At 41.7% G+C, this 13,592-nt stretch overlaps 1 protein-coding gene across 10 annotated transcripts in view; it reads left to right on the top strand.

Annotated features, from left to right (window-relative positions):
- The window catches only part of celf6 (CUGBP Elav-like family member 6), a 125,088-nt gene that overhangs the window by 72,552 nt on the left and 38,944 nt on the right, over positions 1-13,592 (top strand). For 9 of the 10 annotated variants that reach the window (XM_026294023.1, XM_026294030.1, XM_026294032.1 and 6 more), the window contains exon 3: positions 10,458-10,506. In XM_026294023.1, the coding sequence (XP_026149808.1) occupies positions 10,458-10,506 (49 nt within the window). Of the gene's footprint in view, positions 1-10,457; positions 10,507-10,909; positions 10,913-13,592 lie in introns of all 10 variants that reach the window. The other variant, XM_026294027.1, reaches the window with a different exon arrangement.

Raw genomic sequence — 13,592 nt, forward strand, 5'->3', positions numbered from 1 at the left:
GCATTATATGAACTGATGATTTCATTCGTGGCATTTGAGCATTTTGTTTTTTTTTTTCCTCTATGCATTGCTGGTGCTATCATTTCCCTGCATGTTCTACTTGTGTTCCTTTAATGTATCTCACATCATTTCTATTGAGCATACTCATACAGTATGCAGCAATGGCAAACATTATGACCAAGCGCACACAACATACATGATGATGTATTGTGCATTTTCAATGTAATATGTTTTACACTTGGTCACTATACATCACCTCTGATGTTGTGTGAGTAGGTCTATTTGATCCCATTTGGCAGATGGATCCAATTGTCCAGGCCGATATTGGGTTGTGACAGAAAGCAATCCAAAGGCAGGCTCATTGATGATGATGAGTTCTGTTCCATTGCACTGAGATCTAGTCCAATTTCAAAAGCAAATTCAGCCATTCATCTTCCAAATAATTGTGGCACTTTATCAATTGCTCCCAGTCTTTTATCTATCACTTCGATTGATGTGATCATTTTCACACAGCCCTGTGTGCTAACGGCATCTTGGAACACACTTGCAGTGCTGTGTGCTTGGTTGTGCACTACTATTTATCTAAAGGCATCTCTGCACAACATTTGTGCGCTGCATGAGTGTATGCATTTGTATATATTAGTATGTCTCCATGTGCTTGGTTATATACATGCAGGTGTGCATTTGTGTGTGTAATAATAGTCTTCTATTGGCCATTATAATAATACGTCTTCTGTTCCATTATTATTATTATTTAATTTCTTGTTTGCTCTGCTGTGTGTATTTATGAGACCATTTAACTATGATAGTGTCTGTTTGATGAGCATCTTCATGTTTATGCCTTCCATTACTATCAGCAGCCACTGAGCATGTACAATCCATTTTACCTTTGTGTGTTCTGTTGTGCATGGTGTGTGTGTGTGTTTGCACTAGCGTCTACCTATATTATCACCTTGTCTCTCTATGTGAATACAGGATTAAAATTTTGCCTTGAACTGAATGGAACAGATCCCTGAACACATAAAATGCTCAGTAAATGTTAGAGGCTTTTCTATTTCCCTCAAAGCTAAACCTAGGACTTACAGTAAGACTGAAGACCAAAGTCTAAAAACAAGAAAAAAAAAAGAAAAAACACTGCACAGGTTGGAAAAAAGAAAACAACCATTTCCACATAGCTTTGTCTGTAAAACAATGGTGACACAGAGTGATATACTTTGGAGATATTTCTCTGCTGTCAAGATTGGGATTTTTTTTATTCTAAGAGCTAATGCCACCTATTTAATTTGCTTTACATGGGGTATCAGCTGGTTCCACCAATTTCCAAGACATTTTCTACATACATCTTCTTCAAAGAAAATAGCTGTCAATCCGGTGACATCCTTTATCACATAAATGTATAAAAATGTGTGCATTTTTAACCCAACACTACTTACATAAAATGTGTCTGACACATGTAATGTATTTTTCTGGGAATTATGTTAAGATCATATGGGGTAAATCTGATCTGATGTGATGTAAGGCACACATTGTCTAATGTGTCTTCTGGCAGATGACTTTCCTACAGTATGTGTAAGGAATGTTTTTGTTCCTAAGAGTGCGTGTGTGTTTGTGCGTGTTCATATCATCACTGGGTCTGATTACATTACTATCAGCAGGCTCGATAACTGTGATATCTAGTAATTCAAGTATTTTATTTTATAAAATTTTTATTTACTGATTATTAATCTTTATTTTTCTTCATATTGCTAAGAAAATGTGCATTTTTATTATGGAGATTAAAACAAATATACCTTTTGCAGAAAATCAGAATTTAATGAAAAAGATTGCTTTACTTATTAAAAGCATTTAATCTAAGTATTACATAAACTTACTGTATCCACCCTGTGACCTTAACCTGCGGTCACCAAATGTGAAAACATCAAACAATGCAAACCTTAAAAAAAGTGAACTGTATGTACCTTTACATAGTAGGTTATTTATGAACCTTCGGTTATGTTATTATATACTATTAGAACCTAACCTAACCTGGAAAAAAGAGGTTTAGTTAACATGTATGTAATGATTACATATGTTTCTAAAAATAATAATAATTAAACTAATCTATATCTTTGTATATCAATAAGCTGTCCTTATTGAGCCTTTCTGGCCTTGTATTCAAAATATCACAGCTTTTCCAGACTGCCTTTGTGATACCACTTTGTGATTTTGTGCATTTGATTCCATTTTGCTGTGTATGTGCACGTCTGGTTTTGGCCTTTGGTGTTCGTTTGCTGGTTGTTGTCATTGCCCATAGCGGACCGGGTCCAGCTCCATTCTCCTCTTCGCACTGTGCTCTATGATTGCTCACCGCTGACTCCTCTCCATCAGCACTGTGGTGTGCACAAGCTGGAGCACAGACCCAGCCAGCAGGTATATGAGGGAAGCAGAGCAGGATACACACTCATAAATCTGACAGATACATGGTGTGTCATTACCTTCCACTTATTATTATTCTCCCACTCCTCTTTATACTGTGAGCCACTTTAGCTGTTTTCCCAACCCAGCTCAGAAACATTTGTACTGTGGCCTTGCAGAGTGACAGATGCTTCTGGGGAGGCACCAGGTTATTGTTACAATTCCTGCTCTGGCTTTTGGTGTGTGTGTGTTTGTGTGTGTGAGTGTGCATGGCTCACACACGGCAAGTTTGGGCATTTAACCCTCTGTGTTTGGGTATATGCATTGGTGTAAATGCTGTAAATATTGTATAGAAATGTATTCACTTGCTTCTGAAACAGATGGATTTGCAGCAAGTCTCTCCACTGATAAAACATAAATGAACATACATGTCATTATGAATATTACTGCACAAAGCTCAGACAGGTTAAATACTTGTGATTTAGGGTACACATGGGGCATTCAGGTACTTGGAGGTTACAGCGTCTCCTAGTTAGCATGAAAAGTGAATTGATTTCTTTATAAATGCTTTTTATCTCCCTTCCATATGTTAAGACTGAAGACAACAATTGTCTGAGAAACCGGTACATTATGTCATGCAAAATAAAAGCATACTCAGAGCAAAAAAAACACTTCCTTCTTTCCTAATCCCCAGGACTCTTGTATCTCTTGTATCTTTTTCTGCTGTAAACGTGCTGCTTATTTCTCTTTTCCTTATTCCGCCAGTTCCTTCAAATGCACAAATATGTACAGTACAGTCCCACACCCAATCTACACACACATAGACACACATGGCCCCATCATGGTGTCCCTGTGGCCTGGAGAAAGAGAGAGTGAGACAGAGGAGAGAGAGCAGCAGTCGCCTCACAAGAGCAGACCTCATAAAACTCCCTGTCACTTTGACTAATTTGTTAGTCTTGTCTCACTGTGTCGAATAGTCACCTCCTCCTCCACCCTGATGCACCTCTACCCTGACTCCCCCTGTCCTTCTTTCCATCCCCTCCACATCCATGGGAACAGGAGGGAGGGAAATGGGGAGGAAAAAAGGGGGGCAATAAATGTAATGTAGTGCGCTAGCCATTGGCTGCAGTGAGCTACAGAGCAATCCATCTACAGTTAGAGGAAGAACAGAGGCTTTATGGAGCAGAGGCTATTCTGGCAGGCTCGATTTCTCATCCCTCTTTCTGTCTCTGTCATCCTTTGTCCCACCTCAAGAGGAGGCCTGCTAGGCACTGGTGGAGTAAAAATAAAAATATGAAGGGAGAATAAGGCTGTTATGAATGCAGGCTGGGCCACAGTCCCCAAGACAAAATTGGGTTGGACCGTGCCTAGCAGGGTGGTTGGGGTGGTGCGGTGATGTTGGGGGTATAAACTGGATCAACTGTTCAGCTGGGCCTCTCAAAAGATCGAACAGCCAATACCCGATTCATAGAGATAAATTAAAAGCCAAAATTCAGCTCTGGTGGAGGAATCAATTGCCAGGTAATTATGGAGAATTGGACAGAAATTACAGGGACACAACACAAACACAGAGATGTTCCCCTATGATGCTGTAGCACAGGGGAATACTGTGTTAGATGAATACAAGCAATTTTTTTTTTATGGTGTTGCGGCCCCCCTCCCCTTCCCAAACTGACCCCCAGTACCTAGTCTTTAAATAGGAGCTCGGGCTCAGAGCTAAAAATAGGCTACGTTTCACCGCCAGCCACCCTCTGCTGAGCTGTCAGTGGCCCTTCTCCCTCTTCTTCACAGCGAGGCAGACACAGCCCTCCTTCATGTGTTTTCGAGGGAGACAGGCAGTGTGTGATCACTCCAGAACTAACCCATCTCCTGCAACACACACATGGCAGACCCAACCTCTCCTGACTCGCTGGCCTCACAGGGAGGCTGCTGTGAACTCACACACCAATTTGAGAGAAAGACTCATTCCCGCTGCGTTGGCCCTGTTTCTCTTCCACACAGAAATGAGGGCCAGGATGTCCTGACGTGTGAGTGATGGGTGATGGAAGCAGTAATTTTGGCTGGCAGAGTACAGGCTGTGCAAGAACTGTGAGCTTGATCACCAGTGAGATGGGACTGCAGTGCGATAATTTTATTTCAAAATTTTAGTTTTTTATAGTTGAAGAACAAAACATTGACATTACTTGTCAGTAACAGTAATGTATCAAGGAATTCTGTTTGTCTTCTGTGTGCTGATGTGATGTAGGCTGGAGTCAAAAAGTATACCTTTCACCTAAAACAAATTTCAAAATAAAAAGTCAAACAACTTACGACCTTACCATAACTCTCTAAAGCAAATATTGACAAAAATGCTATTCCATTCAATAAAACTGTAGAATTCTCTGATATTAATGAAATATCAGGTCAAAGATCAGGGTCTTAGTCTATCTCCTTCTAAAATTAGGATCCTCTTTCTCAACCAGCACCACTGGCTCTTTGGTGGTTCTTTAAGAAAAGTCAGGCGGCATTAAATATCTTTAATTGGGCTTGAAGACTGTAACTGGCATCACCAGCTCCAGTGAATTTACTGACAGTGAAACCACAGAATGATAATGAGAGGCATCAAACAATCGATGGCTTATCAAGAGAATGGAACCCGATGGCTTGAAAACAAAATGATACCTGATGTTGTGGTTAAAATGGAAAGAACTGAGATGAAATAACAGCATCCATTTCGCTTAGCTATCATGAAAAATCTTCAGACTTAAAAGTTCACTATTTACACTACACTACAAATCCTTCATGACCATAATCCCACAAATCCTCTCTCCTATTTCCATATCCGCATCCTCCTCGAAAATCACTGGGTTACAGCGAGGCGACAGCTGCATGTAATGTTACCTTCATTTCAACGGGTGTGTTCTGTAGCTGTGACGAACAACATTATATGAGCAGAAACATTGGTATAATTGTTTCAGTTAACTTGATAATGGTGATTCAGGAATCCAGTTATTTGTTTTAGGGAAAAAAAACAAAAACATTTCCACCATTCTCCAGAGGAAGGATGTAAACAGGATTATTTGGGGGAGCTGTCTGTTTGTGTAGGGCTCAAACAGAGTAACACTCCATCACCGTTTTGGCAGTAGTGGCTCTGTTGTTGCATTTAGATGGAGCCAAAGCTAAATAAATCTAACTTTATTAATGCGTCAAGTGGAACAAACTAAAGGAAATATGAAAATGTGGCATTTTCATTATTTACTTTTATTGTACTAATTTTCAAGTACTACCCAGTTACAACAATCGCAGTTCTAAAACAAATCAGTGTCTCTTTCACAAAAAAAAAAAAAAGCATCATGCATTTTTATAGATTAAGAAAAGCAGTGACAATAATTTTTTGGAGCCTATTTGTGGAGACAAACTGTATATTTATATAGTATTTTATATAGTATTACTACTGTACATACTGAACAGTATGTAATATGTACAGTAGTAAAAGTACGACATCGTACTACTGCACATACTGAACAAGCATATTTTTTGTTTCAGAAAAAGTGGTCTGGACTCTTCCCTTCATTTGGTGAGACATATTCATTATGTTCCCCTGTGATTGGCTGTTAAAAGTTATGAGATGAGTAATGTGACTGGCTGAGAAGGTAATGATTCATCACTATACCCTCCTATTAATATCCCACTGCACCCCAATACAGATGTCGACTGTGAATGTGCACTAAAGAACAAAAACAGCATGTGTGCCCAGTTGTATGATGCAACACTTATGCTGATGGTTGTAAATGTGTTGTTCAGCTGAGGCCTGAAGCTAATTTTCATTACAGCCTTGTTAAACCATCACTTGGAAGTATCTTTCATTTTATACTGTATGCATATACACTATAGTACTATACTGTAGCAGTTCTGTACCAGCAGAACTTTTTTTTTTTTTTTTGATTTAGCTGGTTTAGTGCTCAACTTTACCAAATATCTGCTCATGTGCAGATTATTACAGCATATGCTATGTCCAAAGCACAAACTAATAATCCTGTAGTGGGATGGTTAATCACATGCAAACCTGTCCAGGCTTGTTCAGTGGTGTAGATTTACATTATTTTAGTTAGTTTAGTTAGCTGTCAACCTTATGTTAGAGAAGGAAAATGCTTTTGATGTACAGATCAGGATTTTCCACAGCAGCAATGTATTTTATCCATTTCAACTTTGAGTCACTAAAAAGTCCATCTGATTGTTAGCCATCTTAAAAGAAAGCAATATATGTCAAGAGTTGCAGTTACAGTGACCCAACAGTGGATACATACTCATACTTATGGTTTTAAGAGAGTATTTGTCTGCATTTAGGGGTCTACTTTGTGACCGCAAACATGGTCAAAGGCCAGCGATGTCCTTGTCCACTGCACTGTTATCGATTAGACACACCAGCAAAGGACAGATAGACTGAAACGCACGCACACACAAATGCACAGAGCTGTACGCTCTGACACTTACACAGTTCTTTACTGGAAAATGTAAGCAAGCTCCTCTCTTCCACACTGTTGGTTCTCCACCCCTCTGTAACTTCACCTGACTTTTATTCATCATAGCAGAATGAAAAATATAGATTTGCCCCTGGAGATTAGAACAAAGAAAAAAATGAATGTATAGACATAAAGGAAATAGAGCATGAAGGAGGGGAAATATGGAGAGGGGAAAAAAAAGTGAGTTAAAGAAAGTCAAAAAAAGCGAGAGATGAGGAGAAAGAGAGATGGCCTCTCTAAGTGCAGCAGCACATAGGCACAGGGCTGTGAGTTCCCAGGCAAGACAGCATGAGCTGCCTATTTGTCAGCATTGATCAACCCATTAAAGGGCTGTGGTGGGAAGCATATTGGTTTTGGAGGCCAAAGGGGCAGAGAGAGACAAAGATAAAGCAAGACGGGGGAGGTGTTGAACTCTTTTCAGCCGCGGCAGCCACACGTCTGCAGGATGAAAAAGCCTGTAGTCTTCCTCTCCAGTGTCTATGCAGTTCATTTTGTGGGACCCAAAGGGAAAGTAGTAGATGTCATTTGTCTTACAGCATCTCTTGAGGCTCTACTGTATGTGTTATCTTAGCTCTCTGCTGCTGCCATGCTAATAAGGAAGTAGCTAGCTTCTCAGACAGAAAGAATGTCACTTGTCCTCTTCTTCAGACCGGGTGTATATGCATGTGTGCGCAAAGGGTGGGTGGTGAGGTGGGGGTGGGTCCTGGCCCAGGGGGAATGCAAGCTGCCTCTTCGCCCAGCCTCTGATGAATTCATATAATTAACTCTGCCTTGATCTGTTGGCTAATCCTGCACTCAGTAATAAGGGATTAAAATGTCACCTAAGCCACCTGCTGTTATTGAGCCCCAAGACTTTTTGTGCCTCTGTCTATGTCTGTGTGCTGAGAGAGAGAGAGAGAGAGCGAGAGAGAGAGAGAGCAAGAGAGAGAGAGAGAGAGAGAGAGAGAAGGAAAGAGACAGAGGTAAGAGTAAAGTGAACTTTAAGTCTTCTGTGCAGTAAGTTTGTGTGCTAAAAACATTGCCTCTATTTGCACACAAAACTAGATGCAGGGGACACTACAGAATACCTCAGAGAAGGGGACATCTTATCTATTCCCACATGCATGTGAGCGCTACTCCAAACTCTATAGTTTGGCATCATGCTGAACTCCATAATTTGGCAGGAAGCTGGAGCAGAAGTTACAGCACACTCAGTCTGAAAGCTCCTTGTCATAGTCACTAAAAAGGGACATGAAAGTGGGACATGCTGGAAGGTGGGAGTTGAGAAATCTTTTTTCCTCCCCTCTCACTATGACCTCCTTGGACCAAGTAAAGAAAAAAGAAGAAAGAATGGAGTGCCAATTGGTTGGCTAACAGCCCACAGACCAACGGCCAGCTTGCCTTTCCTGCCTGCCGGCCACCTCCGCTCGGTTGCCTAGCAACCCCAAGTGTACTTTTGAGTTGTCTAATGACTCTTGTTGCTGCAGTGGCTCAGGGGCTACTAATGAATCCTCCTGACCAATCGCTGCCGTTTAAGACCTGGAAGCTGACTGATCACTGGACAGGGATCTTGGGACTTCAGGCTACCTTAAACCTCTTATGTGAGACAAATTATGGCCCCCAACCTGAGCTGCCATCAAGACACACTCACACACTTATAATATGTACACACACAGCACACCTTAACTTACTGCTTACAATGCTCCAACTAACCTTAATTCTCTCCACTACACACTCACATACCTCAGTGCTTCACCCTACGTGAACTTTACCCAGAACTCAAATGTAAACATACTCTGGAATATTCGTAGCTGTTATCCAGCCTGAAATGACAATCTAGTAATTGTTAAAACACATGTAAAATATATTAAAATAGTACTCTTGACATGTGAATGATATTGATAGCACCCAGCAATAAGTCAAAAGATCAAAGTCCTTCTCGGTGATGCTTCAACTCATCGCATACATCACAACTGCAGAAAACATGAACAAGATGTGATTTGAAAGTGCTTTTGTTAGTGTCTGTGAAGTCAAACACTGGTACGGCATTCAGCAATAGGAAAAGTAACAATTACATGATATATATATTTACTTTTTGGCTAAGTTTATACATACCACTTTGGAAATAATAACATTTATATTTGTATGGCTTTATGTTAGCTTGTGTGAGCAGGTGCATTTGTATGGGTGTGATTGTTCCTGTGTCTGTAAGGCTTGTGCGCTTGTCTTTGTGATGCGTCCGTTATGTCTCTTAAGCTTTGTTCCAGTGTCACAGCATATTGCTAGGAGAGTACATTACGTCCCCAGGGTGTCACCATGTATACGCTTGTCTATACATGTCTACCAGTCTTAGGTCTATATTTGGCCATGGTCCGGGCTCGTGTCAAATGCTGTCAAGTGCTGCTTTGCCTCAGGGCCCAACACCCACTGTGCTGTGCTAGCTGGCTGATCTGAGTGGGCAGTACTGTGTGCCATTCACTGGCACTTACATGTTGGACCTATCCGCATGGCCTATTTAGAAAGATAGGCCGACTGCTAACTGAAGCCAGATGAACATCATGCCAAATATAAAACACAATGCCAAATATGACATGCGTGGGTAGCCTCAATAAGCAAGGGTCTTCGAGCGTGGCTCTTAACACCCACCCTTTTCACAGAGGAAAGAGAGGATATTATTTCCGTTTCAGAGAAAGCACAAGACTGAGTGTTTTTCTGTTTTCATATTCAAACTCCAGGGAGTGAAGAAAAAAAATGAAACCATAGTGAGGGGCGCAAAAAGAAACAGGGGAGTTTTTATTCACGGAAGACATTTTTAAAAGGTTTTTATATGTTAGCTTGGCAACGTTTGGCTTTCACCTCACGATGAAATGGATCTTCAAAGGTTGTTTATCGATTCCCTACTGTTAACCTTTCACAAGCTGTTTCACAGCTACGCTGTTTGGTTCGATAGCTTCCAAGAGGAGGAGGCTAGGGCAGGCTGGGTTTGGCTGACCAGACCAATGGCATATTCATCATGATTTTCCAATGGGTTTCTCGGTAGATAGGCAAGAGCAGAGGAAGGAATACAGACAGAGAAAGAGGGATTGCTGAGGGTCAGGGATGAGCAGGATATAGCTGGTGACTGGGAGTCTGGAGCCAGTAGGGGACAGGAAGAACAAGGGCCAGCCAGAAAGGACCTCTCCCGGTGGGGCCGGTAGTGGCTGATGTAATGGCATTAATCTCCATGTGCCATCTGACACCCAGTGTGGCTCCGTCATTGAAAAGTGCTAATTCTGCTGAACTGTGAGGGGAATTCAAGCATCTCTAGAGGCAGTGCCCTGGATTAATTAAACACGCTGGCATGGAGCACTGCACAGATTTATCTCTTTTATGGCACCATCACTGTTTGATTTTTGTTTAGCTCAGAGAGTAGGACAAACTCAGGACATTAACATCAGGAACACTGCCACATTCCACTTGTTGTATTCCCACTCCAGATATTGTAGTTGTTGCTGCTATCACTTCATGCTAACCTGGGATTTCCCCTCTTTCTTCTCTCTCTATTTCTTTTTCCCTCCTCTGCTTCTCTCTCTCTCTCTCCAGATGAATCGGCCCATCCAGGTGAAGCCAGCCGACAGCGAAGGACGAGGAGGTAATTAACCTTCTTCTGGTCTCCATTGCACATCTCCCTCAAAAAAACACCCACATGCAAAAACACAAATACACTGCACATGCAATCCTTAATATTCTGCTCTCACCTGAGACACACTGGGAGTTAGTAGAGTAGCCTGTAATATAGGTCACTTGCTTCTATTGACTTCCCATCTGTGCCCGTACAGGGGCTGTCTAAGGTTCACAGTCACTGGGAACAGTTCAAAGACAAGACAGAAAAAAACGGAAGAAAAAAAAAAAAACTAATCAAGAAAGAATGGAAAACAATATGGAGTGGAGGATCTTCACTCCTCATTCCCAACACAGCGATATTTAAGCCTGCTTACAATAAGAAGCAGGGGATTTTGCCCCAAACACAAATTATTAGTGAATGAAGGGAGGAGGCAGTATAAGTTTCTCAAAGTGAGACATACTCTATGATTTAAGGAGTCTGTAACTGCTTTGTGAGCTCTCCATCTCATGTTGAGAAATAAAAGAGAAAATAATTGATTGGTACAAACAGTCCCCATTTCACTAAACTCAGCACATAGCCACTACTACACCATCAATGTGCCTAGAGAATCTGCCTTCCTGTTAACCTAGCTAGCTATTAATCTACCTAGCTACCTATCAATCTATCTGTTCGTGTCATTTAAAGTACATAATTCCACTGAAATTAGACAGTATAATATTTGTAAACCATGTAAATGTTAAATTAATCAGATTGTTGGGAGACTTTACACCCTGTTGACATGCATCAGTGGGTGCAATTCTACAAGATAAATTAGATCAATTTTATAAAAAAATAAATAAATAAATAAATAGTAAACCTGTTTATAGCATGAATGATTTTATTAAAATATGTAATTCTGCTTTGACATTGTGGCGATTCTCTTGCACAGTCTCCTGACTCCATCTTTACTGTGATTGACATGGTGATTGACTAGATTATTCTGAAGCCATTTGAGACTAACTGCTGAAGTTAATGCAGATTAAGCTAGTTAAAGATTTACATGGGTGAAAGTGGATCTGATTGGACCGGTCTGTGTCTGCCCTGTGCTTGCATTTCAGAGTGGTGATTTAGACTGCCTAGGTCAGATTAGACTGAGCCACTTTGCTGATTTATGTGGTCAAGTGTGAATTAGATGGCCCATTTCTATTGCCACACACACCCCCATGTAGATCTTATTTTTGTCATGGCGGGACTTTAATTAACGGCCAACTAAAAACAGGCAAAGTCTGACCGACAAGGCCTGGGCGAGAGCCAGTCGGCATTCTCACCAAGATAAATTGGATCTCAGGGCTTAAGAGGGGAGGATGGATGGGTCCCAATATCAATTACTACCCTTTTTTCAACAGAAAGAGAAGGGAGAGGAACAGGGAGTGTGGATGAAATACAGAGGGCTCTTAGGCTGGCACATCCCCTGCTAGTCTGTCAGATGAACTTTCTATATGGGAGGACAGGATAGGACACAGCACAGAATGAAATAAGACCAAGCAGACAGGCCCCAACAGAGATATTGAGCGTTAATGGCAACAGGAAGTCAGCAGACAGGCCAGGGAAGTAAACCACAGTCGTGGCTGACAATGAAATGAGATTTACTATGAAGGCCCGTGGTTAAAGGGAAACAGACAGCCCAGCTAGGGCTGACTAAAGGAGAGAAAGTAGTGAGGGATTCATCTATGGAAGGTTGAGGACCTGTCAGGTACCCCAGTCCCAGTGGGGCCTCTAGACTGTCAAACCCAGGGCTGAACTGGGACATTTGCACCTTTAGAATGAAGTCACATTTATCACTACCAAGACATCCGCAATTATCTGTCATGGGAACTTGTGCAGGGGTCTCGATTACGTGCCTGTGCAGGCATTAGGGCCCATTACTCCATCTGGAAACTGGTAGCCTTTCTTTTGTTCACAGTATCCCTGAGAGACATCCCCTCTCTGGGGATATGGGAGTGTCAGGGGAAGAAGTGAAACCAGAGCTCAGAATATTACTAGGGAGGCCTGGTGCCTTAGAGTTCTGCTCCTCAACTGCCATTGTGGATCACAGAGATGATTCTCTGGCTGTCTATTACAATGACTCATGTCTTATTTTATTTTTTCCTTGGATTACCAAGAAAGAATAGAGCATGGGAGGGGAGCTTCACAGCTTTTAAATCTATTTCTGTTCCTTGAGTCAGTCAATGTCCTACCCACAAAGTCCCCATTTATATGACGTACTTAACACCACTTTTGCCTGCCCAGCGCTCTCAAACTATGATTTCACCTCTGACGTATTGAAACACCATTGAGGCATGGGTTCTTTGCTCAGTCAATCAATGGTCAGTGAAGGGACAGACACACTAATACACTCAAAACCCAGGCAAGTTGCTTCAATCCAAAAAGGGCAAAAATGAGTAAGAGCAGACATCTTGCTCTCTCTATTTCTGTATTGCTTTCTTTACTTCTTTCTTTCTCACTGGTACTGCAGTGCAAAGGAGATGAAGCAAGTGATAGAGAGAGAGGTGGGGATTCTGTACAAGGCCCATAGAGGAATGCAGAGAGTGAGAGATAGAAGACAAAAAAAAGCGAGGGAAAGAGACGACAGGATGAGAGAGTTAACGGAGGGTGATGGAGGCAGCTGAGTGAATCTCAGCAGTAAATCATCTCAGAGCCGCCCCATCCCTATCTCCTCCTCGCCTCACCAGGAATCTTTTTCCCCCTGACCTTGTCTGCCGCTGTGTCTGTGAAGAAAAGATGGGGCCAGATTATCTATGATTGGAGATGGCCATTATCTAAACACAATCTTGGAGCCAGGTCCCTCTCCACTAGCCACTGCTGTGAGACTGGAGACCACACTGATGAGAATAGAGATGATGGGTCAGCCAGCAACACCCTCTCCTTTTATTAACTCTGATAAGATGGTTTCAACACTCTCCCGAAATGCCCAGCAACCTCCATCAACATTGACTTTTTCACAATGTGCCACTCGCAGCGTATTTGTCTACAGTCCTCTTACCCTGCTTGTTTATTAGCTCTTCATACTTTTGTTTTATTGGATACTTATACAGTGCCAAGAGCACCACACTCAGCCGCCCTGTGTAAGCCTT

This window comes from Mastacembelus armatus, chromosome 3, assembly GCF_900324485.2.
Source record: "Mastacembelus armatus chromosome 3, fMasArm1.2, whole genome shotgun sequence".
NCBI lineage: Eukaryota > Metazoa > Chordata > Actinopteri > Synbranchiformes > Mastacembelidae > Mastacembelus > Mastacembelus armatus.